This window comes from Pseudopodoces humilis, chromosome 26, assembly GCF_049639895.1.
Source record: "Pseudopodoces humilis isolate 2021_Gansu_Grassland_sample_001 chromosome 26, ASM4963989v1, whole genome shotgun sequence".
NCBI lineage: Eukaryota > Metazoa > Chordata > Aves > Passeriformes > Paridae > Pseudopodoces > Pseudopodoces humilis.
This window is the reverse complement of record NC_142225.1, coordinates 5,168,371-5,196,341: the sequence shown is the minus strand read 5'-3', so window position 1 is coordinate 5,196,341 and position 27,971 is coordinate 5,168,371. Positions and strand designations below refer to the sequence as shown.

Sequence of the window (27,971 nt, the reverse complement as noted above, 5' to 3'; positions counted from 1 at the left end):
AGTCGTCCCGTGTCTTTTCTTGCAGCTTCTGAGGCCGCCCCGTAGCCGGTGGGTTCCCACCACCCCCGTAGTGCCTGACTCTGCCCCCAGTTCACCGTAGATGTCTCATTTTTTGACCGAGCTGTCTGTTCAGTGGTGGTTTTGTTGCTGTGGTCGTGCTGTATTTTTGTTCGATGGTTGTCTCTCATCAGTTATTTTCACTTTCTCCCTCGAGCTCTGCCCTCTGGCAGCCCCACTGACCCCTGTTTTTTCCTCCCCACGCCGCCCAGATCAAAGTGGTGAATGCGTTCCGTAGCTCCCTGTACGAAGGCCTCGAGAAACCTGAATCCAGAAGCTCCATCCATAACTTCATGACTCACCCAGAGTTCATCCTGGAGGAAGACGAGCCTCGGACACCATTCCTTGATGGCACCGAAGACGAGCCCGAGCCTGACGGACTCCAAAAACGAGGTGGGGGCAGCCCGGCGGGGTCGACGGCCCTGAACAGAAACAACAACGCTGTGGACAGCGAGTTCAGCTTCCCAGAGCCTGGGAGCCCCTTCCACAGCCTGGAGACATCCGTTTGACCTTAGAACTTGGAATTCCTCCTCCTCCTCCTCCTCCTCGTCCTCGTCCACCTCGGCCCTGTGTGATCCCGGCAGCAGTAACTGGTCACACGCTGCGGTCACTCCGTGTCAAACTGCTCATGCCTGTGTCATCATCTGGGTTGGTTTTTTTTTTTTTTTGGGGGGGTGGGGGAAATGATCTGTTTTTTTCTCTTTTTTGTTTCATTTTTGTTTTGTTTTGTTTTGTTTTTTTACCAGTCTTTAGCAGTGGGAACCAGAGTACCACCACGCTGGGTGTTGGGAGAGAGGCTAAGCCAAACAAAAAAAAAAACCAAAAAAACCACAGAATTGTGCATCTCCATCCCTGATTTTTTGTGGTACTCACCCAGGGGAAGCTGCCAGCTTCTTTCCTCTCCAAGAGTTGGGCTCCAGGCACCTGGAGCCAGGGGGTTTTCACTTTGGAAAAATGCATGTTCCAAGGAAATTCAAATTGTTGTAGTCTTACACGCCCTCAGCCCAAAGGCTGGGGGTGCACTTGTGACTTGATTTTATTTTTTATTATTTTGGTGGGGTTTGTTAGTTGTTTTTTTTTTCTCCACTCGTGGTTTTTAGAGGTTTTCTCTTCTAATGTTGGGGTTTGCTCTTTGCTTGTGGGGTTTGCCCCCTTACCCAGTGGGAAGTGGGATGGGGCAGTCAGCGCTCCAGTGCGAAAATTAAGGAATAAACTAAAAAATCCCAGCCAGAGGAAGGTGTTTACTCCAAGGTTGAGAGATCCAGGGATGCCCACCAGTCTTCCACCTTTGAAAAATGGTACCTGGGTTTTTTCCAGCTCCCCCTCTGTGTGTGCCCACACGTTTTTCTCTCTCTGTTTCCAAACTGGGAGATGAGAAATGAAGTTGGCTTGGCTCTAACCTTGCTGGAGGGGAGAGATTCAGATTTTCCTGCAAATGTGGAGGTGAAACTGCCAGGGAAAAGGTGGAGAGACCCCCCCCAGTTGTGAGGGATGCAGCTTCTTCCTGAGGAATTTTAGGAGAGGCCTCTCTGCTGCTCCTGGTCAGGGGGAAACTCTTGGTGAGAGGGTTTTTGCAGCTCTCCCAGCTCCTGCCCTCCAGAGCGGAGGGATTTTTTCCCTCTTTTCTGTGCTGTCGGGGTCCAGCACCCCTCAGCCTCGCAGTGCCGGCTCCAGGGAAGCGCTGAGGGATCCAGGAGATGCCCAAAAGCCGTGGGAGGCTGAGTGGAGAACACTGAGGGCACAGCAGGTCCTGAATCCTGGGAGGGATCAATCTGGCTGATGATCCAGCGGAAGGCAGGGAGGCCCAGGGATGATCCCTGATTTTCCTGGAGGCTTGGCTTGGATGGCTGCAGCTCTTCCAGAGAAGGCGCTGCTGGAGGCTTGGCCTCATTTCGCTGCTTTATTTGGAGGCCATCTCCTCCTCTCCAGCCTCGCCTCCACCCCTGGGAACAACCCTGGGAGAATCCCTTTCCTTGGAGCTGGATTGTCCCTCTGGTGATCCCTGGAGCAGGCGGCGGGGTGGGGGCTTCTCCTTGTTGTGACCCCAGCCTGGAGGAAGCTCTGCCCCCTCTCTGCCCTCCTCCATCCCCTCTGGCTCGCTCGGGGATGCGCTGGAAGCGCCTGTGCGAGGTCATTCCCATCCCTGGGAGCGCAGAGGACGTTGTTTTTTTGTTTGGGAAAGGCTGGCTCTGGCTGGGTTCTCCTCCCCTTTCCCGTCAGGAACGCACAGCGGAATCTCCCGTGCCTTGTCCGAGCACTGCCTGCAGCACCTCCTGCCACGCCAGGGCCCAGATCTTTGCCGAGATTTAAGTGTTCCTTAAACCACACCGCAAACCAAGTGTCTTGGCTTCGCCCCCCGGCACCGCCTCGCCCTCCCCGTGGCGAAGGAAAGGTCCTTAAATCCCAAAAATCCCAAATATCCCCAGTGTCCCACCCTGGTGCTGGCGAGCTGGGCGTTGTTCACTGCCAACAGCGAGAAGGAATTGCCACCACTGCCCGTCCCCAGTGCAAATTCAGTGTCCACCCCATGCCCAGCTCCTCCTTCCCTCCCTCCCCCCAAAAAATAACCCAGGGGAGCGAGGGGATCTTGGGTTAAACACCGGGAAATACAAAACAAAACAAAAAAAAACCCAAATAAGGGGTGGTTGTGGGGTTTTGGTTCTGTGCTAAAGGTGACGTTGCTTAAAAAAAAAAAAAAAAAAAAAAACAACTAATTTTTTTTTCTATTTTAAATACATGCAAAAAAAAACAACAAAAAAAATATATGGTGTTCTTACAAGCTTACATAAATATTTATTAAATACTTTTTTGGGGGGGGATGCACCGATTTTTTTTTTTTTTCTTTTGATATTTTTTTAATACCTCAGACCTGTTGAAAGAAATAAATAAATAAAAAAAAAATAAAAAAGAAAGACTCAAACCAACAACAACTTCAAGCCAACTTTGGAGGCTCTCAAAGTCACTCCCAGAAATCTGTGACTGGCAGGGTTTGCCACAAAGGGTCTGGTCGTTCCTTTAGTTTGCTCTATTTTTGTCGTCCTAGTTTCCATTTTAGGAGTGGGGGGAGGGAGAAATAATGCTATATAAATATTATGCAAAAAAAAAAAAAAAAAGAAGAAAAAAAAAAAGAAAAAGAAAAAAATTCTAGTTTTCTTTAGCTCAGAAACTGATATTTTTACGTCAGCCATATGTATTTTGTTTAAAGAAAAAAAGAAAATAAAGAAATCTCCAGTCCCACCACTGTGTGAGGGCAGTTGCGAGGGACACTTTAATTAATTCCGTGGATTAATTAATTCAGCCATCGGATGCCAGTCAGCTTCCTTTTCTCTGAGCAGCCATCTTTCTACTAGATGTGAGTTGGATGACACAAATGGGTTTTTTTTATATAAATATCTATAAATTTTGTTGGTGTATGGCTGGTTGCTTCAAGTATAAATGTTTCTTGTGCAAATTTCCTGTAAAGTTACTCTTTTTTTTTTCTTCGTTTGGGTTAAGTTTCAGTGATATCCTGGCAGCAGCTGACTCTTGGCTTAAGTTATTGAGGACATTACACAAAAAAAAAAAAAGGAAAAAAAAAAAAAAGAGAGATTTGGGGGAGATTGGTGCTCCAAAAATACAAAAAGGCATGGTCAGTGGCACGGACTTTTGGGGACTCTCTGCAACATGCCTTGACTAGGGGGAGATATAAATATATATATAAATATATATTATTATGAATATTTCTGGGGGTTTTTTTTTCCTGCTTGGTTTGAACTGCCACGAGTGCGCACGGAGCAGGGGAGGGACAAAGCGCCATGCCCGCCAGGAAGCAAAGCCACCCCCCCTCCCCTCCTCGTTGTGTGATCCATGTTCAACTTACCTTGGAATGCTTTGTTATTAAAACACTCTGAACATCCTTCTGCATCCGGTTCTTCATCCCAGCAGGGCCCCTCAGTGGATTTTCCGTGGATTTTCCGTGGAGTTGGCGGATTGGTACCAAAGACATCCCTGGTTTGCTGGCCAGGCAGCTCTCGAGGCGTTTTTCTCCTGCTGAGGTTTCTATGATTTGCACAGGGAGAAGGGTGTGGGGAGGGAGGTTAATTTCAGGTTTTATTTCCTTTTCTCCCCCCCAAAAGGTTTTTTCCGTGCAATAAAGCTTCCGAGTGAAATTTCCCCACCGATCTCAAGAAGGAAACAAACTAAACCACATTTTAGCATGGGCGGCCTTCGCGGCTTTTCCCGCCCGCCGGGCCTGGAGGGCTCAGCCCCTCTCTGAGGGTGACCTGAGGGGAAGGCTGATAAAAAAAACCCCATCCCAAATTCAGGGGGGCATCCCCGAGGTGCCAGCACAGCTCCTGTCACCCTCTGGGACCGCAGACCCCAAATCCCTGCAGGGTTTTTGTCCCTCTGTGGGGACACCTGGACCTGCATCGCTTCTGCTCCGTCCCCAAGCCCTCGTGGAGCCCCCAAAACGCTCCTCTACACCCCCAGATTTCCCCTTGGGGCACAGGGATGTGGAGGAAGCTTTTTCCTGCTCCTTTTCCACCCAAACTGGGGGATTTTGGCACCTCTTCCTCTCCAGCATTCCCCCCTCACCCCGACTCTGCTCTGTCCCGCTCCCCAAATCCCTCAATTTTCATCCAGCAAAGCCCATGGCTAAAACTGCCTTTAGTTTCTTTCCTCCCCTTCAATAAATATATATATATATACAGTCTGAACTCAACATTTATGTGTGTGTATATATATTTATCCAATGCTCTCACAAAACAAAAACACTTTCTTTTGAAGAGGGCACGTGGAGCTGAGTTTTTCTTTTTTTTTTTTTTTTCCCAGTAACTCAGTATAATAAGCACTGGTATTTTTATATAAAAAACGGGAGGAAAAAGAAAAAAAAAAACCAAAACAAAATACAAAACAAAAGACTGAATATTATGTGGTATGCATGACATTAAAAAACAAAACAATGGTGGTTTCAAAGCAATATGTACCCTGGTGTGTTTGCCATATCCTAGAGTCCAGCTTAAAGTGCACCTGATCTGTATTGCATTTTGATATTAATCTCTATGTACAATGTTTTGCATGTAATTTATATGGATCTTGGGAGAAAAAAAAAAACAACAAAATAATCTGAATGAATTGTCTGTTGGCTTCTTCCGAGAAAACAGACTCCAAGCAGAGATAAATACTCCAAAGTGGAAGCAGCAGAGTGGTTGAGAGGTGGGAAAAAGTGGTGCAGTAAAAAAAAAAAAAATGGAGAAGGAGAAGGGGAACGGTTTGGAATCAATAAAGCTTTGGCTGTTGAGCAGAAACAATGCGAGTGCATCCAGAGAATAAAATGTGCCCACATGTAACCGTGCCGTGCTCCGTGTGTCCGGCAGCTCGGGGAGTCTGTCCCAAACCCTCCCTGAGGATCGGCTCCATCCCGGTGGGGTGGAAAGAGGGATGGGGATCCAACCCCAGCTCACCTCAGCGCGGGGTTTCTGTCATTTGGTTGCTTCTTCTTCCACCACCTCCAAGTAAAATCCCCCAAATGCCACCAGAAAGGTGCTGCTGGGTCCTGAGGGGCCGCGCTGGGTCCGGGATTCTCCTTTCCCCATTCCTGGCTGGCTTTGGTGGAGTTGGGATTTCCTTCCAAACCCAGAGTCCTTTCCCTACAAAGAGGAATTTTTTTTGTCCAGAAAAGAAGAGGAATGGGAAATAAAATCAACCAGCCCCTTAAATCCTCTCATTCCCAAGCATTGATTGCACTGTAGCTGTTTTTTTATGGAGAAGAAGCATCTTCTCCAGTCTTCTCCAGTCTTCAATACCCCAGGGCCATGATGAGGAAATCGCAGTGGGCTGAAAGAAAATTTAAACCCAAACATCTCCAAGTTGAACCTTGGAGCTGATTCTGAAGGACAAGAACAGGGTGTAAAACTTTGTTGTTCGATGTCACCCTTCTTCTCTTCCCTGCTTTCCCAAGGAGACGTCCATGGCCACAGCTTTTAAATAAACATAACAGCCACAATGCCTTTTTTTTATTTTCCTTTTTTTTTTTTTTTTTTTCTTTTTGGTAACCATAATCCGGCTCCATACAAAGAAAAAAAAGAATCCTAAAAAAGGCCTGGGAACTCAAAATACCTTCCAGTTTGGAATTCTCATCCCTGAGGCGGCGTGAGGGAGAGGACGGCACCGCCGCGGCTGAGGGCAGCGGGGCTCTGGCAAGGACTGGGGACAATTCTCGGGACATCGGGAGGAATTTAATCATGGAAAGGGTGGCCAGGCTTCGGAAGGGGCTGCCCGGGGAGGTTTGGAGTCCTCCTCCATCCCTGGAGGGGAAAGACTGGCCATGGCACTGAGGGCTCTGGGGGTTCGGGAAACAACTTGATCCTGCAGGGATTTCCCAACCTTAATTCTGAGGGTGCAGAGTAGGGTGAAGAACAACGATCCTGTTCGCTTCACAGAGAAAAGCTTTACCCTCACTTCTGAGGCTTTTGGAAGGATTTTTGAAGCGCGGGTGAAGCGAAAGCACAGTAAAACCCGCCCCCGCTCCGCCTCATGGCTCCGCCCGCCCTCTCCGTCGGGAGGATGAAGCCATTTCCGGCCGCCATCTTGGCAGAGGGCGCGTTGAGGCTGCGCGCGCGCCGGGCGCCATCTTTGAGCCGGGCACTGGGGACACGGCGGCGGCGGCGGCCCCGGCGGAGCGCGGCGACAGCGACACGGCGGCCCCCGGGGGCTCGGTAAAACTCCCCGATCGACCGTAAATAGAGCGCTTCGGAGCCCCGCGGCGGCTGGTGGGAGATGGGGGGACGCGGAAGGGCGGAGGCGGCGGTGGCGGTGGTGGGGGGTGCTAGCCCAGCTCCGGCCCCAGCCCCTCCACAGGCCGCGCGTCCCCCGAGCTGTCCCCACAGCGTCGGGGGTGAGGTGGGATGAGGTGGAATTAGTGGGATTAGGTGGGAATAAAGCCGGGATAAGGTGGGTTTCCTGCTCCCGGGGGCTTTGGGGAGGGAGGGGAGGGCTGCGTGCCCGGGGTAGGCCCGAGGCCTTTCCTTAGGGCTTGTTCCCCCCCCCCCCCCCCCCCTCCCCCCCCCCCCCCCCCCCCCCCCCCCCCCCCCTCTAAATTAGCGCTCCCAACGCAGGTGCTTTATAAATCTCCTCAATTTCAGGTAAAACCTCGTTCCTTCCTGTTGTAGCAACGCGTCTAAAGGGCATTTCTAATGTAGTCACCTAATTACTCCTCATTCCCTAAAGGAACTTCAGGAGCTGAGTAACTCTGGATGCAGCCGGGCTGAATTCCTCCCGTAGGTTGTTAAAACAACGCAATTCGGTGAATTTTTGGGGGTTTCTCTTGTTTTAAAGGTTGGAGCTGAGAGGTTTCTGCTTTCTGATGTCGAATTTTGTTATGGAAACGCCAAAAGGAGTAGGTTTTTGTTGTTGTTGCAGGGATCAGAGCCTCCAGGTTATTCCCAGAATTGCACTCAGGGTCACACTTGCTATGGAAAACCCGGCTTTATTTGGCTGTAAAAAAAAAAAAAAATAAGAGGTTTCTTGGTGAATAAAGGATTTTGGGGTTGAATTTGGGCACACCTGAAGTAGAGCAGATGAGCTGGAGGTGTTGCTGGATGTGTCCAGGAGTTTTCCAGGTAAAACTTCCTGGTGTTGTCACTTCCTGGCTCCAATGACACTTTTCCAAGGTGAAATCCAGGGGAAATCAAGTCTTTCTTGGGATTTAATGATTTAATAAAATATTCCCGTGAGAGGGAGGAATTGTCATAGGAAATTGCTGCCAGGCTCTGGGGTTGAGCTCAGAAATACAGGGGAGGAAAATAAGTTTATTTTCTTTAATTATTCCTGTTTTATTCAAGAATGGACGGAGCAGCAGGTTTGGGATTGATTCCTGAGGAGGGTAAGCTGGAGGACAGTGAATAAAATGGCTAAAAAGGGAGTTAAAATATGGAATTCCCGGTGCTTTTCCTTCTTTGCCACCTGATAAACAGGAGGTGAATCATCAAATGGCCTTGTCAGGAATTCAAGGCACAAATGAAGCAGCAGGAGAGACTTTTCCAGGGAAATCTGGGGGCTTTAAATCCAAGAATTCCTCGCAGGGAGGTGCAGGAAAACTTCTGTTGGGTGTTTTTATTTATTTTCCCTTTAAAATTAAAAAGTTCGTGTTGTTTTGGCCCAGTTTTTGCTGACCCTCAGCTGCTGCATTTTTTATTTGATTTTTTTACAAATGATTGGTTTAAAAATATTTTACTACAAAAATTTTAATGGAATTCTGGACAAAAAAGAGTTTAAAATTCTCTTAAATTGATACAAGACCTGCTCAGTGCACCAGAGTTACTCATTTTTATTCAGATTTTATTTTTAAATTTTTTTTTTTGATTGCCACCTTGACACCAGTTTAAAATTAGAGAGAAAAAACCGGTTTTTAATGAACCTTTTAATAATTAAGTTACCTTGATGGAGTTTAGAACTTTGAGGGGTTTTGGAGGGGGGGGGGGGGTTAGTTGTTTTTTTTCTGTTGTTGTTTATTTTCAAGGTTTTATTCCCACTCTTTAAACAAGATTCACCCTCTGAACTGGAATATGGAAAAATGTGGAAGGCAAACTGCTGATGTAGTTTAAAAAGGAATTAAATCTGAAGGGATTTTCTTTCCCCCCAGGGTGGTGGATGTAGGAATGTTGCATTTTTAGGTGTGTCTGACTGCCTGAGGAAAGGAAATTTCACCTTCCAGCCTGGGGATTCCTCCTGATTTGGGTTGGAATTCCTGCTCCCAGCCAGGAATGACCCCTAATTCCCAAGGATTTCAGTGTTGGCTTGAGCAAACCGAAGAATTTGGGCTTGAAATTGAATTTTAACTCCCAAGAGCGTTGGGGAAAACACCTGGAAAAATGTTGAACTTCCACAAGAGCGAGCTCCAGGAGTTTTTAGGAGTAGATCCCTGGGAATCTCCATGACCCAAAATCTGATTTTAAAGGTCCAAAAGTGAATCTAACCCCGTGGAAATGGAAGAAGGGGAGGGAACCCTGCACTTAATTCCTGTTTTATTCCCTTTGTCAAGCAGTCAAAAAAAAGAAAACAAACAGCAAACCCAATCACTAACATGAGAATCCAACTTTTCCGCTCTTTATTTTAGATTTGGGAAAATTTCCTGGCCAAAAAAAAAAAAAAACAAATCCTGGGAAAATTCACTATAGTGTTTGTGTGAGTAAAAGGTTCCAACCATTTCTTCTTAAGCTGTAAAGAACAATTTCATTCGGTTTTGTCCTCCCCAAAGAGTCAGAAACCCTTTGCACAGGAATGTCAGAGGGGTAAAATTGACTTTTATTTGGATTTCAGCTGGTTTGGTTGCAGGTTGTATGGAAAAAGAACCCTAAAAATCTGATTTTTATGAGAATATCCAAAAGAAAATTGGGATTCGCATGAAAAAAATTATTGAATTAAATCAATTTTTGGTGGTATCAGAAACCCCAATCAGTTGCTGAATTGGATCCGAGGCAAGATAATGATGGATAAATGGATTAGGGACCAGCACAAACGGCAAAATTGTAATATTTGATGGAAAAACCGAGTAATTCCTGACCCAAATTCCCAATCCGTGCAGCCACGCCGCTCCCAAAGCAATCCCTGCTTCCCAAAGCTCGCTGCTCCTGCTTTTCCTTGGACCAGGGATCGAGGCATTCCCGAGGGATGGATGGATGGGGATGGATGGGGATGGATGTGTTTGTCCCCTGGGCTGTCACCGTGTCCCCAAATCCCCTCTCACCGCCTTCACCTCATCCAAAATTCCAGAAATAATCTCATTTTCCCCGAGTGAGAGACTGACCTGCACTTCCATGTGGGAAATGGGCCAAAATTCCTGATTTTTTTTATTTTTATTTGCCGGTTTTCTCCTTGTTTTGCTGTCCTTCCCTCTTTTGGGGTGTGTATAAACACGATGGTGGGTTTATACACACAAATTTGGGGTGGGGGAGGTTTTGCTGCACAGGTCATAAAGACGGGGGAAGGTTTTTGTGTTTTCTTAATAGGTGAAGAAATCTCAGAAGACCTGAAATTGCAACTTACTGAATTAAAATAATTAAAAAAAATAATTTTAAAAAAAAAATTAGAAATTTCCCCAGCTGTGGAAGATGGAGCCTCATTTTTGCAGCCACTTTGAATCCCGAGTTCATCTTTAAAACAAAAAAAGGCGCTGGGGCATTTTTTTAAAAAATTTTTTGTTGCTTTTTTTTTATGGTTCTTTTTGGTTTTGTTTTTTTAATTTTTTTTTTTGGAAGAGCTAAAATATCCCTGGCTGTCTCCAGCGTGCCACTTTTGCCATGGACTCAATTCCTCCATTAGTTGTCAGATTGTTCTGAGAGCGCCTCAGAGTTTGGAATTGTTGGCTGAGAGGTTCCCTTGGAATTGTCAGGAGGAAAAACAAAAAACACAAAAAAAAAAAAAAAAGGAAAAAATTCTTTCTGCCCCTTTGTTATTCATTGACGGATCCCTTCGGCCTACAGGAGAGGGGAACCGCATGGCTGGGAAGATCAAAGCCTGTGCTCAGCCTGGCCAGGTGGGTGAGCTCCAAAATCCTCTGGGATTGGGGAAAAAAAATCTGGGAATGCGGAGCTGGGATGTCGCCGGAATACGCAATGTGATGAATCCAAATATTCCCAATTAGCAGTGGAAATACTTTGGAAATATTCCAATGTATTGGGAATATTTTGGTAATATTCCAATATATTGGAAATATTTTGGAAATATTCTGATATATTGGAAATATGCTGATATATTGGAAATATTTTGGGAATATTCTGATGTATTGGAAGTATTCTGATATATTGGAAGCATTTTGGGAATATTCTGATATTTTGGAAATATTCTGATGTATTGGAAATGTTTTGGAAATATTCTGATGTATTGGAAGTATTTTGGAAATATTCTGATATATTGGAAATATTCTGATATGTTGGAAATATTCTGATGTATTGGAAATATTTTGGAAATATTCTGATGTATTGGAAATATTTTGGGAATATTCAAATGTATTGGAAATATTTTGGAAATATTCTGATATATTGGAAATATTTTGAGAATATTCTGATATATTGGAAATATTTTGAGAATATTCCGATATATTGGAAATATTTAAATAAAATCTTCTTTCAGCATCCATTGTTAAGGTTTGATGTTGAGGTATTGTAGAGGTGTGGTGTCATTGTGTGATGATGTAATCATTATTAATATCTAATTATTAAAGTTGAATTCACCTTCAATAAGAAATAACATGTATTAATAATATGGAATAATATATGTTCCATGTATATATATTACATATGTGCTATTATAATAATATATATTGTTGCATTATATTCCATTATATTTATTATAATAGATTTACTGTTTTTATTATGTTTATTACATTATGCTACATTGCATTATATATAATAATACATATAATTATATAGTATTTGTAATATATATTCTATTTATAATATATATAATTCCATAATAATATGGAATAAGATGTGATGGTAATGTGATTTTTAAAGAGATTGGCTCACATCCTCGAATTAAAGTTTCATTTCAAATGTGGAAGAACAGATGGTATTAATAATACAGTGTGAAATAATATAATAATAAAATATTCTTGTATCATTAATAACTCAAAATTACACACAAGTTTTGAAGAAGTGCCTCTCTTTTGGGTCCCCCCTTAATTTTTCTCTGCTTAAGACCCAGAACTGTTATTAAGGTCCCAAATTAGAATTTATGCTGACAAAATTCCTGCAGTTTTGGACAAATCTGCCTAAAAATGACCATTTTTGTTGGGGATCCCTTTCTCTAGGGTTACTTTTAAAAAGAAGCTGTCACTGCTAAGCCAGGAGAAGCCTTTGGAGCGAAGCCAATTCTTGCCCAGGCTGGAGGAGAGCCCTGGCAGGGAGCAAACCCGGAGCTTTCCCAAGGATTCCTGCAGCATGTCCAACCAGGGAGACGACTGCTACTTCTACTTCTACTCCACCTGCAACAAGGTGAGCTCTGCCATTCCTTCATTCCCTTCGGAATTCCCAAGCAAAGAACAGGAAGAGTGAGGAAACAAATTCCTCTTCACTCATTAATTGTACAGCTCCCAGTTCTGAAAACTGGACTTTTTTTAAGCTGGGTGATTTCCCTTTCCAACACCATTTTTTTAACCTGTGTGCTTTTCCCATCCCATTTTTAACCTGTGTGCTTTTCCCATCCCATTTTTAACCTGTGTGCTTTTCCCATTCCATATTTTTCACCTGTGTGCTTTTCCCATTCCAATTTTTGACCTGTGTGCTTTTCCCATTCCAATTTTTAACCTCTGTGCTTATCCCATCCCATTTTTTTGTTATTTTCCCACCCCATTTTTAACCTCTCTGCTTTTCCCATTGCAGTTTTTAACCTCTGTGCTTTTCCCATCCCATTTTTTTGTTATTTTCCCATCCCATTTTTAACCTCTCTGCTTTTCCCATTGCAGTTTTTAACCTCTGTGCTTTTCCCATCCCATTTTTTTGTTATTTTCCCATTCCCATTTTTAACCTCTGTGCTTTTCCCATCCCATTTTTTTCACCTGTGTGCTTTTCCCATTCCAATTTTTAACCTCTGTGCTTTTCCCATCCCATTTTTTTGTTACTTTCCCATTCCAATTCTTAACCTATGTGCTTTTCCCATCCCATTTTTAACCCCTCTGCTTTCCCATCCCATTTTTTTATTATCCCATTCCAATTTTTAACCTCTCTGCTTTCCCATCCCATGTTTTTTTTTTTTTTAACCTGTTTATTCTCCTTTCCAAACCTGTTTATATTTTGAAGCTGAATGGGGTTTTTTTTTCCCTGTTTTTTGCTGATTTCCTGGGAATTTCAGGGAGATTCCTGTGCCTTCCGCCACTGCGAGGCCGCCCTGGGCAGCGAGACCGTGTGCACCCTGTGGCAGGAGGGCCGGTGCTTCAGGAATGTCTGCAGGTTCAGGCACATGGAAATCGATGTGAGTGCTCCCTAAAAATCCTCCCAAATCCCAAAAAATCCCTGGCAGAGCTTCCCAGGGATGTAGGGGGGGATAAATGACCTTTTCCAGCAGGGATTTTGGGAGTTGGACAGGAAAAAATGAATTTTTTAAGTTGTTTCACAGGAGGAAATGATTGTATTAAATGCTGTTATTCCCAACATTTTTGCCAGAGCACCCACTTGGATCCCACTCCTGAAAAGTGGTGGGAAACAGATTCCTGAGAGCTGGAATTTCTCTGGATTTCTGCCCCAAACTTTAAACCTGAGCTCTTGGAATTATACAGGGCAGGGAGGGAAAAGAAAATGATGGGAAAGAGCTAAAACTCTGAAAGATAAAGTCAGGTGAATTTCACCAGCAATTGAAAGCTGAAAACTGAAATGTTTCCCTGTGAATGATCCCATTGTTTTGAATTCTGTATTCATTTAACTCAGTGCCCTGTCTTTTCCAGCTGAATGATAGGAAATAAATCCAGATAAATTCCATTTCCCCAGCCTCCCAAACCTTGTCTCTACACCCTGAAATATTTTTATTCATTGCTCTTCGCAATGAACTTCACCCTGTTGACAAACTGAGTGAGTTTGCAGATCCAAGGGGGAATTCTGAGCTTGGATTTGTGTTTTTTCCATCAGAAAAAGCGGAGTGAGATCGCCTGTTACTGGGAGAACCAACCTGGAGGCTGCCAGAAGCACAACTGCGCTTTCCACCACACCAAGGGGCGCTACGTGGACGGGCTCTTCCTTCCCCCCAGCAAAAGTGAGTTTTCCACCTCCTTTTTCCTCAAAATACCCAAGAATTCATGGTGAATATTCCATAAAATTGAATGTGGAGGCTCAAGGATTTATTTTATGGCTGAAGGGCAGTTTGTAGTCAGGGGAATGGAGTGAAATTCTGATTTTTGGAATTTTTTTCTTGCTCTCTCTTTGGTGATTTTTGTTTTCAAGGCTCCTTTTCCCTTCTCCTTTAATCCCTTTATGGGTGGGGAATAAAGAACTGAACCCAGATGTGTTCTTTTATCAGATTTTCAACTTCAGGGTCAAAGTTTGGAATATTTTTCCTTTTCCAGCCACTCTTCCGAGCCCCCCTGAGGCTGCAGAGGACGAGGTGAAAATGGTGCAGCTGCAGCAGAACAAACTCTCGGTCCAGTCCAACCCCTCCCCACAGCTCAGGGGGGTGATGAAGGTGGAAAACTCAGAGAATGTCCCCAGTCCCACCCATCCCCCAGTGGTCATCAATGCTGCAGATGATGATGAAGATGATGATGGTGAGAAATCTTAAATTTATTTCTGTTATTTCCGCTTTAAATCGAGATCCAAATCACAAAATTGGTGAATTGCGCAGCGGTTTCAGCCTCAGAGAAGAGGCATAAATATTTGGATGGGTTGAGATATTAAACCACCTAAAAATGAAAGAAATTTGGTCTAAATCTCTACTCCATAAATGATTTAATTTTGGGTTTGATTTCCCTTTCCAGACCAGCTTTCTGAAGAAGGAGAAGAAACCAAAACCCCAGTCCAGGCACCACCCACAGAAAGCCACAACGGGCTGAGGGTGATTTCCACCAGGAAACCCAACCCCAGTGCAAAGCAAGGTATTCCAGGAGCTGTGGGAGGAGAAATTGGCAATTAAAACCAAAATATTCCTAAAATAAAATGGAACCCAGGGATGCTGAGTGGAATCCAGGAGCTCGTTCCCACCTAATCACATTCCCAAAACAGGGAAAATCCTCCTGGTTTAGTTTTGTGGGACAAAATAGGGTTTAAATGGGATTAAAAAGAGTTTAGGTGAAGTTTAAAAGAGTTTAGATGGAGTTTAAAGAGTTTAGGTGGAGTTTAAAGAGTTTAAATAGCTGAAAACGTCCCTTCAGGCATTGTGGAAATCCAGATCTAAAGAATACAGCAATCTTTAATCCCTCTCCATGAATTTGTGCTCCAAAAAGTGTGTGGATTTTCCCCTGGAGGGTGAAAAAAAAGCTGCCACTTTTCCAAAACCCCACCTGTTCTGGGGCTGGTTAATTCCTGGCGAGTGTTGGCAGGTTTTATTCCCAATATTTTGGGAAGGATTTACCTCAATATCCTGAACTATTTTGTGCTTCCAGATGACAACTTAAATTTCGGGATAAAAACCTTGGAAGAGATCAAACTGAAGAAACTCAAGGAAAAAGCCAAAAAACAAGGTGGTGAGTTAATATCCCTCAAATCCCTCCTTCCTTATCCTTCATTGTTCATCCTTGGGTTTAATCCTGATTTTCCTTGGATAATTCACAAGGGAAGGTATTTTTTTTTACAACTTGAGAGATCCCGCAGGGACACTTCCATGTTTTTGGAGGGGCTGCTCTGGCATTGAGAGCTGTTTGGAATTCCAAGGGGAAATCCAAGGGGAATTTGCTGAATATCCTGATTTTTCCATGCAGAAGGTCCTTCAGGAGTGGCTGTGGATCCCCTCCAAGCCCGGAGCATTCCCGTGCCAGAGAAGGAAAACGTCCGGACCGTGCTGAGAACTGTGACCCTCTCCTCCAAGGAAGGTAACCCCAAAATTCCCATTCCCCTAAATCAAATTCTTTCTAATTAGGATAATTGAGATGTGCTGCTGCCTTTCCCAATTTGAATTTGTGTTGGAAAAGTTGGGAATTTGTTTGGAATTAAAGCTCAGGAAGTTTTATCATCAAAATCATTTCTCCTCCCAGTCCTTCTTCAGTTCCTGTGTTTTGGCAGCCAGAAAATGTCATTTTTTTGGGATGAGGGGATTGGGAACGCTTTTGGTGCACTGCAAAGATTATTCCTTGTTTTAGGGGAGGACCCCGTGATCCAGCTGAACATTCCTGACAGACTGGGAAAAAGGAAAACCCTCACAGGTGAGAGCTTTTTGGGGAGTATTTACATCAAAACCAGCAAATTCTGATAGCAAATAAAAACTTAAAAATTTAATTTAATTTAAAAATTAAATTAAAAATTCATCTATGAGGATTCAAGTTCCTGGGGGATTGTTCTAAACCCTCCTGCAGGGGAATATTCTGAAAGAATTCCTCATTTTGTGTCTTTTTGAAGCTGGGAAAACTTTCCTTCCCCTGAGGAGGAACGTTGCTGACAGGCTGGGGAGGAAGGCAGAGCTGCAGGGCAACGCTGACAAGGCCCCAAAGAGAGGCACAGGTACCAAAACCATGGAATTTCTGTTGGGAATTTGTGTTTGGGATTTTCTGTCCAGGTTTTTTTTCTGTTAGGACTTCTGTCTGGGTTTCCTGTCCAGGTTTTCCCTTTGGATTTTCTGTTCCTCTTTTCTTCTCTTGCTGTTTTTGCCTGTTGATTGAGGGTTCAGGGTCGCTCTGAATCCCACTGAGGTTCTCTCCTGTCTCATTTCCCACCCAAAACTGGGATTTTTTTGCCACTTGTTAACTTTTCCTCTTGTTTTTCAGTTCAAGTCCTGAAGTCTCTGAAGGAGAGGCTGGGGCTGCCCTCAGAGCAGAGCAGCACCGAGACAGGTAAAGATGAGATTTGAAATATCCCTCCTTTTTTGTTTTCTTCCCAAGAACTCCCACACAGCCTTAAATTGGGAATTTCAAAGGATGACTGGCTCTGATGTTCCAAATCCAAGTGGTTTAAAGGCGGGAGGGATGTTGGTTGTTCAGGGAATTGGGATTCCTGAATTTTGGGATGATCTCACTGTGGCCTGAGGGGAACCTGCAGGAGAGGTGGACAGGGAATATTCCCAGGGAATGGAGGGGCAGGTTTAGATGGGATTTTGGGAAGGAATCCTTCCCTGGGAAGGGCTGGAATGGAATTCCCAGAGGAGCTGTGGCTGCTCCATCCCTGGGAATGTCCCAGGCCAGGCTGGAGCACTCTGGGATAGGGAAAGATATCCCTGGATCATCCTTAAAGTCCAAGGAGCACTGAGAGCCCTCAATCCCCAACTCCCTCATTGCTGGGAGGAATTCTGGGAACATTTCCCACTCCTGAGCTCTCTCTCATTTCCTGCCTCGATGTCTCTGCCCACAGACAAAGCTGCCAAGCCCATCGAGGAGATCCGGGTGAAAACCCTGGAGGAAATCCGGCTGGAAAAAGCCAACCAGAGGCGAGGGGAGCCCCCAGCCAAAATCTCAGGAGAAAGCAGGAAAACGGAAGATTCGGGAGCGAGACCCTCCCCGGCCGCCCGCGCCAAATCCCTGGCGGGAGCCCTGGCGGAAAAAAACCACAAAAGGTTGGGAGAGGAGAAGGAAAAACCCGAGGAATTCCCCAGCAGGGCCAAAGCTGAGGCCGGTCCCAGGAAACAGAACATTCCTGCTCCAGCAATGCCGGGCAGGGCGCAGCCGGCGGAGCCGGGAAGAGCCAAAGGAACCGGAGAGGTTCGGATCAAAACCTTGGAGGAGATCAAGAGGGAGAAGGCGCTGAGGATGCAGCAGGGCGGGGAGAACGGCCCGGCCCCTCCCGGCCAACCCCAGGCAGCCCTGAGGGGCAGGAAGCTGCTCCGGGTCACCAAGCTCGTAGGTGAGCAGGAATTCTGCTTCCTCCTTGGAATTCTGCTTTACCCCCCCTGGGAATTCTGCTTCCTCTCCCCGGGAATTCTGCTTTACCCCCCCTGGGAATTCTGCTTCCTCTCCCCGGGAATTCTGCTTCCCCCTTGGAATTCTGCTTTCCCCCCCCGGGAATTCTGCTCCCCCCTTGGGAATTCTGCTTCTCCCCTGGGAATTCTGCTTTCACCCTAGGAATTGTGCTTCCCCCCTCCCTGGGAATTGTGCTTCCCCTCCCTGGGAATTCTGCTTCCTCTCCCCGGGAATTCTGCTTCCCCCTTGGAATTCTGCTTTCCCCCCCCGGGAATTCTGCTTCCCACCCTGGGAATTGTACTTCCCCTCCCTGGGAATTCTGCTTCCCCCCTTGGGAATTCTGCTTCCCCCCCTGGGAATTGTACTTCCCCTCCCTGGGAATTCTGCTTCCCCCCTTGGAATTCTGCTTTCCCCCCCTGGGAATTCTGCTTCCCCCACCGTGGGAATTTTGCTTCCCCCACCGTGGGAATTTTGCTTCCCCCCCCTGGGAATTGTGCTTCCCCCCTGGGAATTCTGCTTCCCCCCGGGAATGAATCCTGTTGGCTCAGGAACCGCTTGGATTTGTCCTTCTGGGTGCGTTTGAAAGGGTTTCAGAGTTTTAAAAGGATCACAGGATTCTCCATGAATTCCCACTGGAAGACTCATTCCTTGAGCTTCCAGACTTCAGAGTTAAAAGGATCGTGGGATTTTCCATTAATTCCATGATAGTTTCCTTGAGGAAAATTAATTTCTTCCAGAGTTAAAAGGATCACGGGAGTCTCCATGAATTCCATGATAGCTTCCTGTGTTTCCCACTGGAAAATTAATTCTTTAAAGAGCTTTCTGGTGTAAATTCCATCTTTTTTCTGCCCTTGGATTTATGAGGTGGGGTCTTCCCTGTGCTGGAATCCATCCCATTCCCCTTTGGAATATTATTTGTGAAGGATTTATCAGCACAAGGGTATTAAAAAATTTCATCCTTTATTATTTAATCCACAATGGGACTGAAGAAGAGAGAAAATCCTGCAGGAATTGCTTCCTGTTCATAAAAATAGGGAAATAACCCCCCCCAATAAACCAAAAAACCAATTTTGGGATGTTTTTTTCCTGGATTAAAGCACCTGGAAGAGAAGAAAAAATGATTGTGGAGCTGAACAAACCTTCTCCCAAAGGGGTCTCTGCGCCTGCTGAGGTGAGTGAACAAATTCCTCATCAAAAATTGAATTTCAGAGCATTTTGGGCATAAAATAAGAATTTTCCCAACAATTTTGGCATTTTTTGCTTCCTGCTCCCTGTTTTTTCCTCGTTGGGGGATTGTGGTGAAACCCTAAATGCTGTAGGGAAAATTCCCAAGAAACAAATCCTCCCTTTAAATTAATTCATTACTAATTAATGAATTATTTAGATTATACCTGACAATAAAAACCAGAGGTGGGCAAAAGATTTTTCTTTTCAGTGATTTTTCCCTGAATTTTTTTTTTTTTTTTTTTCCCATTTTTAAAATCCTGAGCTGGATATTTCAACCCAAAAAGTTGGAATTTTAGAGGAAATCAGGCTCCATGGAGGAGCTTGGATTGTTTTATATTCCCTAAAAAGATTGGATAGGCTACAGGCAGAGCCTTCTGCTCCATGAAGACTTGGGGTTTTTTTGGGAATTGCAGTTTTAAAAGTGCATTTCCACAGGAGGGATCCTGGAAAAAAAAAAAGGTGGATTTTAATGTTGTCACACGGAGCCATTTTGAAGGGATTGCTGCCCAAAATTCCTTAGTGAATCCATGGAATTTTATCCATGGATTTTTACCCTAATAACCCTCTTGGGGTTGTTTATTTTTTTCCTTCTCAGAACTCAGGGAATTCTGGAATTCAGGTGAAGAGCCTGGAGGAAATCATGTGGGAGAAACGTCAGCTGAAACAACGCCAGGAGGAGAAACTCCAGAAAGGAGCCGGGGCAATTCCAGCTGAAAAACAGGAGAAAAACAAGGAGAAAACCCCGGGATCTGGGAGCCCCGAGCCTGCTGTGGGATCAGCTCATCAGCTGGGCAGGAGGAAAGTGGGGAAATCCCAGGAGGATGCAGCGGGAAGCCCGGAGAAAGATCCAGGGAAAAAGGGAGCTCAGCTGCCCGAGAGGAAAACCAGAAGTAGGTGTTGGGTGTTCCCTTTGGGAATGTTCTGGGAGCAGGGATTGATGGAAGAATTCCAGTGGGAGGCAGCTGGGGTTGTTCCCTGCTGGGAGATATCCGTGGGTTGTGTCCAGGGAATGTGGGAATTCCTGGTGGGAATGGTGCCCGCAGGATGAAGAGGGTTGGGAATGTTTGCGGGGATTGGAGCTGTGGAGGTGGGAATGTTGGGAATGTTCACCTGGAGAAGGATCCAGGGAGAGCTGAGAGCTCCTTCCAGGAGAAAAAGGAGCTCCAGGAGAGTTTTGGGATAAAGAGCAGGGGGACAGGACACAGGGACTGGATTTAAAATGGGAAAAGGGAGGGATTTTGGGCAGGAATTTCTCCCTGTGAAGGTGCTGAGGGAATGGGATGGAATTCCCAGAGAATCCCTGGTTTCCCCATCCCTGGCAGTGCCCAAGGCCAGGCTGGATCACCTTGGGAGCATCCCTGGAGCACAGAGGGTGCCCCTGCCTGATCCTACCCCAACCCAGCCTGGAATTTGGTGCTTATCAACAAAACCTGGGGCTTCCTTTTTCCCTCAAGCTGCATCATTCCACCTTTTCCCTGCATTCCAGCCAAATCCAAGGTGTGCCTGAAGCCTCTGGATGGCCCAGCCTCGGCCAGGCAGCCCCTGAAGAGGAAGAGCCCCGAGGGCCCGGCCGTGGTGGCCGTGCGGCCACTCGGTGCCACCAGCGCGGCCACCCCGGAGCCCTCAGCCCAGGTGAGCCCCAAAACCCCCCCTGCTTCCCAAAAAAACCTGGAAAATTTAAACCTCCTCCAGCTCTCCCATCCCTTTTCACCTCAGGAGCAGCACATTCCTGCTTTGGAAGCAGCTCAAGGATTCCCTGCTGGGATTTTAGGGGTTTTTTTAGGATTTTAGGTTTTTGTCCGTTCCGAGGTAAAAATTCCTTCAAGAAAAAGAAAATTCTTTATTTTGGGCATTCTCTGCTTCAGGTGAAGAAGAATCCTAAAATTTGGGGGTTTGATACCATAAAAATTGTCGTGCTCCTCATTCCCAGGTTGTTGTTCCCGCTTCTCCAGAGGACAGCCCGGGCTCCAAACCTCGGAGTGAGAATTCCCAGAAGAGGTAATCCCAAACCCCAGCTTTTCCTTCTCCTTCCTCATCCCAGGAATGGGATGGGGGGGTGACCACGAGTTAGAAATTCCAGGTTTGAGGGAATCAAAATCCAGCAGAGGAAGCTGGAATGGAATTTTTGGAATTCCTGTATGTGCAGCTGAGCTGGTTTGGGTTTCCTTCAAACGCTGCACTTGGACAAAACTTCCCAGGGGCTTTTTGGGATTTCTTTCCAGTGACTTTTGGGGTTTTTTTCCCAGTGACTTTTGGGGTTTTTTTTCCAGTGACTTTTGGGGTTTTTTTCCCAGTTACTTTTGGGGTTTTTTCTCAGTGACTTTTGGGGTTTTTTCCCTGTGACTTTGGAGGAGTTTTTTCCAGTGATACTTTTGGGGTTTTGGTGAGTTTGTGGGATTTCTTCCCTGTGACTTTTTGGTTTTTTTTTTTTCAGTGCCTTTGAGGTTTATTTTCAGTGGTTTTTTGGGATTTCTTTCCAGTGACCTTTGGGGTTTCTGTTTAGTGATTTTTTTTTGGATTTCTTCCCAGTAGCTTTATAAGCTTTTATTGACTTTCTGCATTTTTTTCTAGTGACTTTGGGGTTCCTTCTTTCCTCTTTCCCCCCACATTCCAGCTGTGTTTCCTCCTGGCTAAATCCCCAAACCCTGAATCGACCCCACTCATCCTGGACTCCCAAAACCAATCCAGGACTCCCCCAAAACCAATCCCAGCCTCTCAACCCATCCCCAAAACCCCCGGAATCCCCACGCCAGTGTAAAACTCAAGTGTCCATCTCCACCTCAGTGACCTCCCACGCTGATTTTTCCCTTCTCCCTGTTTTCCCCAGCCCCGAGCTGCAGGCTGGCAACCAGGGGGAATCTCAGGCACAGTCGGAGGTGTCCGGATCTTCCTCCTCCTTCTCCTCTTCCTCGCTGGAGGTGCCGGTGAAGCTGCGGCGCCTGAGCTCCGCCGGCGCCGCCAAACCCGCCCTGTCCATGGAGGACGACTTCGAGAAGCTCATCTGGGAGATCTCCGGGGGAAAACTGGAAGCAGAAATCGACCTGGATCCAGGGAAGGATGAGGATGATCTCCTGCTGGAACTCTCGGAGATGATTGACAGCTGAGAGGGGGAGTTTGGTTTTTTTGTTTTGTTTTTTTTTTTAAAAAAAGAAGCGGAAAAAAAACGCGACACCAAAAAAAAAATTCCTAAAAAAAAAAAAAAAAAAAGGCAAAATTCCGCCCCCACCCTCGTCCCCCCATATCCTGTAAATATTGTTGGATCTGTGGAGGGGATCCTTTTTCCCAGCTGGAAGCACAGTTGGATTGTTAGGAATAGTCAGAGTCTGCACTCAGTTATCCCGAAATTCCGGGGAGTTTGTCCCGCACGGGACAGGACAAAGCACTTGGAATTCCCTCGGGGTGGCGGGAGGACACGGATCCCATCTCCAGAGCCATCCCAGCTCCCTCCTGGACAGTGAATCCCAAAAATGCTGGAGTTACTATGTCAACTCTGGAACTGCCGGATGGACGCTGCCTCTGGACTCGGAATTGGGGGAAATTGAGGAAAAACCACGAGAGGGAGCAGCCGAGTCGGGATTTTGGACCAAACTCTGCCAGGACGAGAGCCTGACTCGGAATGAGCCGGGGGCGGATTTTTTTCCTGATGGCACCGGGATCCTGGGCTAGGCAGCCAAAATTCCTCCTGGCTGCCTGCAGGAATTTGGGAAAAGGAGGATTGCTTCAAGTGCCTCTCGCTTCTGAGGATCCCTCCCTGCCGAAGGACTGGAATGAGCCTCCCACACACACGGCCGGGATCATTTTGGGAGGAAGGAAAAGCACTTGGAATGTTCCTCCTTTGGCTGCTTCCCTCTTTTCCAGCCTCTTGGAGATGGGATTGGGTGGAATCCCCGTGGTTTTTGGGGTTTTTGTTTTTTTTCTCCCTGTAAATATTTTATTCTTCCATTTTATATTTGTATGATTCTATTTAAGGGATTAAAGGTAGGCTGCTCACTCTGGTGTCCATGCAGAGCTCTCTGCTTTCCATGCTTTATTGAAGGAATGGGATCAAACAGGTTGGGATTTATGTTAATTAGAAATTAATGAGGCACAGGAGCAGTGGGTGGGGTTGTGGGATCATCCAGAGGAAGGGAAAGGGTTTGGAGAATCCTGAGGGAGCTGGGGAAGGCTCAGCCTAGAGGAAAGGAGGCTCAGGGCGAATTTGGGATCTTATCCCAGGGAACAGGGACAGGAGGGATGGGGGATATTTCAGTGACTTTGGCTTCTCACATTTTTGTGACCTTCTGTGACAAATGAACAGCAAAACTTGCCTGTAAGAGCACAAAAAGCCGCTCGATTTTAAAGCCGGGCACCTGAAGGCTCTGCTATAGCTCAGAGCCAGGGGAATATTTTAATTGATTTTTTTTTCCTATGAATTGTTATTAAAAACAAAGAAAATAATACTTTAAATAATAGCGGAAAAAAAGCAAACCTCTACTAACAGCATAAAAGAACAAACTAAATATAATGATAAAAAAAAATAGGAAAAGTCTGCCGCCATCCCACAGTGCACCGCGAGTTGTTCCCCTCACAGCGCCGCCATCCCACAGTCCCCCGCGCGCTTCCTTCCCCTCACAGCGCCGCCATTCCACCGTGCACCGCTCCCCTCACAGCGCCGCCATTCCACCGTGCACCGCTCCCCTCACAGCGCCGCCATTCCACCGTGCACCGCTCCCCTCACAGCGCCGCCATTCCACCGTGCACCGCTCCCCTCACAGCGCCGCCATTCCACCGTGCACCGCTCCCCTCACAGCTCCGCCATCCCACCGTGCACCGCTCCCCTCACAGCGCCGCCATTCCACCGTGCACCGCTCCCCTCACAGCGCCGCCATTCCACCGTGCGCTGCGCTCCGTCCCCTCACAGCGCCGCCATTCCACCGTGCACCGCTCCCCTCACAGCGCCGCCATTCCACCGTGCACCGCTCCCCTCACAGCGCCGCCATTCCACCGTGCACCGCTCCCCTCACAGCGCCGCCATTCCAACGTGCACCGCGAGCTTCTTTCCCCTCACACCGCCGCCATCCCGCCGTTCCCCGCGCTCCGTCCCCTCACGGGACGCCTCCTGTCCCCTCACACCGCCGCTATCCCACCCTGCACCGCGCACTTCCTTCCCTCACACCGCCTCCATCCCACAGTGCCCCGCTCCCCTCACAGCGTCGCCATCCCACGTCCATCCCACTGCATCCCACAGTGCACCGCGCTCCGTCCCCTCACGGCGCCGCCATCCCACCGTTCCCCGCGCTCCGTCCCCTCCCCTCACACCGCCGCCATCCCGCCGCGCCCCGCGGCCCCGCGCAGCCATGGCGTACCGCGGGCAGGGCCAGAAGGTGCAGAAGGTGATGGTGCAGCCCATCGTATCCTGCCTCCAGCCCCTCAAGGCGCCGGCGGAGCGCGGGGCGGCCGGGGAGGGTGCGGGAGTCCCCGGAGGAGCGGCTCCGTGCAGGGGAATCGCGGCTTTCACCGCCGCGGGTTCCCCCTCAGCGGGGTCGGGTGCAGCTCTGGGGGGGCGCGGGTGATGCCGGGGGTGGCGGGTGCCGTGCCCGGGAGCTCCTGCTTGTGTTGTGCCTTTAACCCTCGGCTCCAGAACCTGATCTTCCGATACCTGCAGAATGTGAGTAGCGGCAGCGCGGCCCGGCTGCAGCGCGGGGTTCGGGAGCCCAAATCCCATCCAGTGCCACCATCCCACGGCCAGGGACACCTTCCCCATCCCAGCCTGGCTTGGGACGCTCCCAGGGATGGAGCAGCCACGGATCCTCTGGGAATTCCATCCCAGCCCCTCCCCACCCTCCCAGGGAAGGATTTATTCCCAATATCCCACCCAAAGCAGCACAGGGAATCCTGGAATGGTCTGGGTTGGAAGGGATCATCCAATCCCATGGGCAGGGACACCTCCCACTATACCAGGCTGCCATTTTCTCCTTTTTATCAATTTTTTATCCACTTTATCCCTTTTACCCTTTTTATCCCTTTTATCCCCTGTCCAACCTGGCCTTGGACACTTCCAGGGCTGGAGCAGCCATGGATCCTCTGGGAATTCCATTCCAGCCCCTCCCCACCCTCCCAGAGAAGGAAATTCCTTCCCAATATCCGATCTCCATCCCGTTTCTTTCCGTTTAAAATCATTTAAACAGGAGAGGAGTGCAGGGTGCTCCTCCATGCTGCAATCCCATGGGATATTCCCATGAAACCCCACACTGGCTTGGGGTGGGGAGGAACCTTAAAACACCCGAGGACAGAGCAGAGATCCCTCCGAGCTGGGGACAGCGAGGGAGCCAAACTCCTTCAGCTGTTCCCATCCCTGCTTTTCTCTCCCTCTCCACGATTTCCAGAGATCCAGGATCCAGGTGTGGCTCTATGAGCAGGTGAACATGAGGATAGAAGGCTGCATCATCGTGAGTGCCACTGTCCTTTTGTCACCCCTCTGCTTTTTTCCCCATTTCTTCCTCGTTTTCCATGAAAAAAAAGCAGTGTAGGGGTGGGAATGTTCCTGTTTCTCCTGGGAATTGTGGGTTTTTGGGGGTTTGAGGTGCCTGGCTGAGGTTGGTGCTGCTCTTGCAGGGCTTTGACGAGTACATGAACCTGGTGCTGGACGATGCTGAGGAAATTCACTCCAAAACCAAGTCCAGGAAGCAGCTGGGTAGGTCAGGGGGGGTTGAGAGCCTGGAATCTGGGTGTGGGATGGGAAATTTGGGTGTGGGATCCTGGGATCCAGGTGTGGGATCCTGAAATCCAGCTGTGGGATCCTGGAACCTGGATGTGGGACCTTAAATCCAGGTGTGAGCCTAAAATCCAGGTGTTGGAACATGGGATCCAGCTGTGGGATCCCAGAACCGGGGTGTGGGACATGAAATCCAGGTTTGGGATCTAAAATCGTGGTGTAACACCTGCAGCCCAGGTGTGGAACATGAAAACCCATGTGGGGAGCCCCAAAATCCAGATGTGGGACCTCAAATCCAGGTGTTGGAGCTGAAAATGGAGGGTTGGGAGTGGAATCCAGCTGTGGGGAGGGCGGGGTCTGTCCCAAAGCATTAATTCCCACATTCCCTGATCGTGATTCCAGGTCGGATCATGCTGAAGGGGGACAACATCACCCTCCTGCAGAGCGTCTCCAGTTAGGATCAAGCTGGAAAATCGGGATTGGGAGCTCTGGAAAACCGGGATGAGCCGGAGCTGGAACTCCCCGCTCTTTCTTTGGGAATTCTGTTTTGTAGTTTGGGGCTTTGGGAAATAAAAATGTTTTTTGACAAAACCTGGGGATGGGATTTCTGTCTCAAGACTGGGGGGAAGTATTTTTCCAGGGGTTTTTCCTTGTGGGATTGGATCCTGGAGCTTCCAGGATTTCCCAAGCCAAGCCCTTTATCCCAAAAGCAATCCCATGTTCCACAAATCCATCCCTTCTTTCTAAAACCCGTCCCTTCTTCCCAAAAAGAATCCTTTCTTTCCCAAAGCAAATCCCTTTCTCCCAAAAAATCCCTTTTTCCAAAACCAGTCCCATCTTCCCCAAAATAATCCGTTTTTCCCCCAAAAGCAATCTCTATCCCAAAATCAAATCCATTTTTCCCAAGAAATCCCTTCCCGGTACTTCCCCAGGCTCTGCCTCACCCGGGGGCGGATCCCGGGATTTTTACCCCTTCCAGCATTCCCAGCTGGGATTCCTTTCCCGAGCCGCGGGAATTCTGCCTGGAGCATCCCAAATTCCTGCCAGAACGGGGAAAAAACTTCCAGAGGGCTCCGGACAGAAGGGGGAGCTGCGGGCTCGGCTCTCCGCGATCCCAATCCCGGCAGGAATTCCCGGGATGAGGAGGAGGAGCAGGGCAGAGATTCCAAGGGGGCACCGCTTTTCCCAAAACCTTTTCCTTGGATTTTTCTGCTGCCTTTGCTTTTGAGCTGAGCTTGATCTGGGCCTCTCCAGGCTGGGTTTATCCCCCAGGCTGGGTTTGTCGCCGCGGGGCTCATCCCGGCTGGAATTCCTGCCTTTCCCGGCTGCTGGGAGCAGCAGGGGCGTCCCTGGGCACAGCGGATCCTGTTCCTGCTCCATCCAGGAGCTGCGGAGGGGCTGGAATTCCACTCCTCTGCTCCTGGAATTCCGCTCCTTCCCCGGTCCTGGAATTCCGCTCCTTCCCCTCTCCTGGAATCCTGCTCCTTCCCCCTCCCGCAGCCTTTGCCCGGCGCCTCGGTTGAATTTTCCCGAGGGAGCAGCCGTGGGAATCTGCCCCGGGATGCACCGGGAGCGCTCCGGCCCGGGCTGGCCCTTCCCGAGCGCTTCTGGCGGTGCCCGGGAGCTTTTCCTGGGCTCTGCAGGGGTCAAACCCCTGATTTGGGGCTGGGGGATCCGAGCGATGGAAAATCGGGATATTGCCAGCTGGATGCTCCGGCAGGCAGAAGCGGTTTCGTCTCCCACCAAAATCCCGGCTGGGTTTTGCGCCCTCGCCCTGGAATCTGCAGGGATGGAGGGATGGAGAATGAATTCCCCCCGCTCTCAGCCCATCCCTGCAGGGTCTGGGGGTCTCTGGGTGCTCCCAGCCCCTCTGCCCGGGCCGGGCTGAGCTTTTCCAGGCAAAAAAAAGGGGGTGGGGAAGGAAAAACATTCCTGCCTCGTTGTTCTCGAGCGTCCCACACACGGAGCCGGCCCTCGGGAAAGCTCCGTGCGCGGCCGGGATCTGCAGGGAGAGCAAACAATGGGATCCCCAGGGACAACAATGCCCCATTGTCCTTTGAAGCCCGAACAATGAGACAATGGCCCTCAGTCTGCTCCCTCCATTCCCAGGGAATTCATTCCACGCCCCCCCCGCGGCCCCGGGACCGGCTGGGGCCGGGGGCTCCCGCTGGCCCCGAGCAGCCACCGCGGTCGCCGCTCGCTGTCCCCTCGTCCCGCTCGGTCCCTCGCAGCCGGGGTGAGTCTCGGGGGTCTGTCCCCCTCGGGTGGGGTGTGCCCGGCACAGCAGCAGCAGAAGGAGGAGGTTTCTCTCCCATCCTCGGGGTTTCGGCGGCGGGGAGGGGATGGAAAAGTCCCGTCGGGTCACGCGGGCCGTGCCCGGAGAACAGCGGGGCTTTGTTGTCTCCGGGGGTGGCCGCTTGTCAGCTCGCCCTGAAGGATTCCCGGGGAATCCGAATCCCAGTCCTCCTCCTCCTCCTCCTCGCGGCG

General features: G+C 48.3%; 3 protein-coding genes across 16 annotated transcripts in view; all 3 read left to right on the top strand.

The window, feature by feature from the left end:
• The window catches only part of ATP2B4 (ATPase plasma membrane Ca2+ transporting 4), a 56,615-nt gene extending 51,447 nt beyond the window's left edge, over positions 1 to 5,168 (top strand). For 10 of the 12 annotated variants that reach the window (XM_014258156.2, XM_014258154.2, XM_088067050.1 and 7 more), the window contains one exon: positions 270 to 5,168. In XM_014258156.2, the coding sequence (XP_014113631.1) occupies positions 270 to 566 (297 nt within the window). In that variant the 3' untranslated portion in view covers positions 567 to 5,168. The remainder of the gene's footprint in view (positions 1 to 269) is intronic. The other 2 variants (XM_014258158.2, XM_014258157.2) reach the window with 1 other exon arrangement.
• A 1,500-nt stretch (positions 5,169 to 6,668) lies between these two features.
• ZC3H11A (zinc finger CCCH-type containing 11A) lies at positions 6,669 to 22,796 on the top strand. Of its 3 annotated transcripts, none has more exons than XM_014258179.2 (18): positions 6,669 to 6,755; positions 10,521 to 10,573; positions 11,849 to 12,032; positions 12,889 to 13,008; positions 13,659 to 13,782; positions 14,093 to 14,290; positions 14,501 to 14,617; positions 15,125 to 15,205; positions 15,440 to 15,550; positions 15,818 to 15,880; positions 16,074 to 16,175; positions 16,439 to 16,504; positions 17,019 to 17,507; positions 18,661 to 18,734; positions 19,386 to 19,680; positions 20,277 to 20,422; positions 20,721 to 20,788; positions 21,618 to 22,796. In XM_014258179.2, exons 3-18 carry the CDS (start codon positions 11,979 to 11,981, stop codon positions 21,892 to 21,894), a joined length of 2,385 nt encoding a protein of 794 aa, XP_014113654.2. In that variant the 5' UTR covers positions 6,669 to 6,755; positions 10,521 to 10,573; positions 11,849 to 11,978; the 3' UTR covers positions 21,895 to 22,796. The 3 variants fall into 3 exon arrangements, with proteins under 3 accessions (XP_014113654.2, XP_087923178.1, XP_014113656.2); XM_088067052.1 differs by lacking the exon at positions 6,669 to 6,755 and adding an exon at positions 7,122 to 9,222; XM_014258181.2 differs by lacking the exon at positions 6,669 to 6,755 and having other exon boundaries at positions 15,125 to 15,202.
• An 821-nt stretch (positions 22,797 to 23,617) lies between these two features.
• SNRPE (small nuclear ribonucleoprotein polypeptide E) lies at positions 23,618 to 26,075 on the top strand. The gene is made up of 5 exons (XM_005529300.3): positions 23,618 to 24,180; positions 24,411 to 24,437; positions 25,156 to 25,218; positions 25,385 to 25,463; positions 25,887 to 26,075. Exons 1-5 carry the CDS (start codon positions 24,127 to 24,129, stop codon positions 25,940 to 25,942), a joined length of 279 nt encoding a protein of 92 aa, XP_005529357.1. The 5' UTR covers positions 23,618 to 24,126; the 3' UTR covers positions 25,943 to 26,075.
• Positions 26,076 to 27,971: the final 1,896 nt, after the last annotated feature.

Coding starts and splice junctions, on each gene's coding strand:
- ZC3H11A (XM_014258179.2), top strand. CDS start 11,979: ATGTCCAACCAGGGAGACGACTGCTACTTCTACTTCTACTCCACCTGC. Junction 12,033..12,888: donor TCTACTCCACCTGCAACAAG/GTGAGCTCTGCC, acceptor TGGGAATTTCAG/GGAGATTCCTGTGCCTTCCG. Junction 13,009..13,658: donor TCAGGCACATGGAAATCGAT/GTGAGTGCTCCC, acceptor TTTTTCCATCAG/AAAAAGCGGAGTGAGATCGC.
- SNRPE (XM_005529300.3), top strand. CDS start 24,127: ATGGCGTACCGCGGGCAGGGCCAGAAGGTGCAGAAGGTGATGGTGCAG. Junction 24,181..24,410: donor AGGTGATGGTGCAGCCCATC/GTATCCTGCCTC, acceptor CCTCGGCTCCAG/AACCTGATCTTCCGATACCT. Junction 24,438..25,155: donor TCTTCCGATACCTGCAGAAT/GTGAGTAGCGGC, acceptor CACGATTTCCAG/AGATCCAGGATCCAGGTGTG.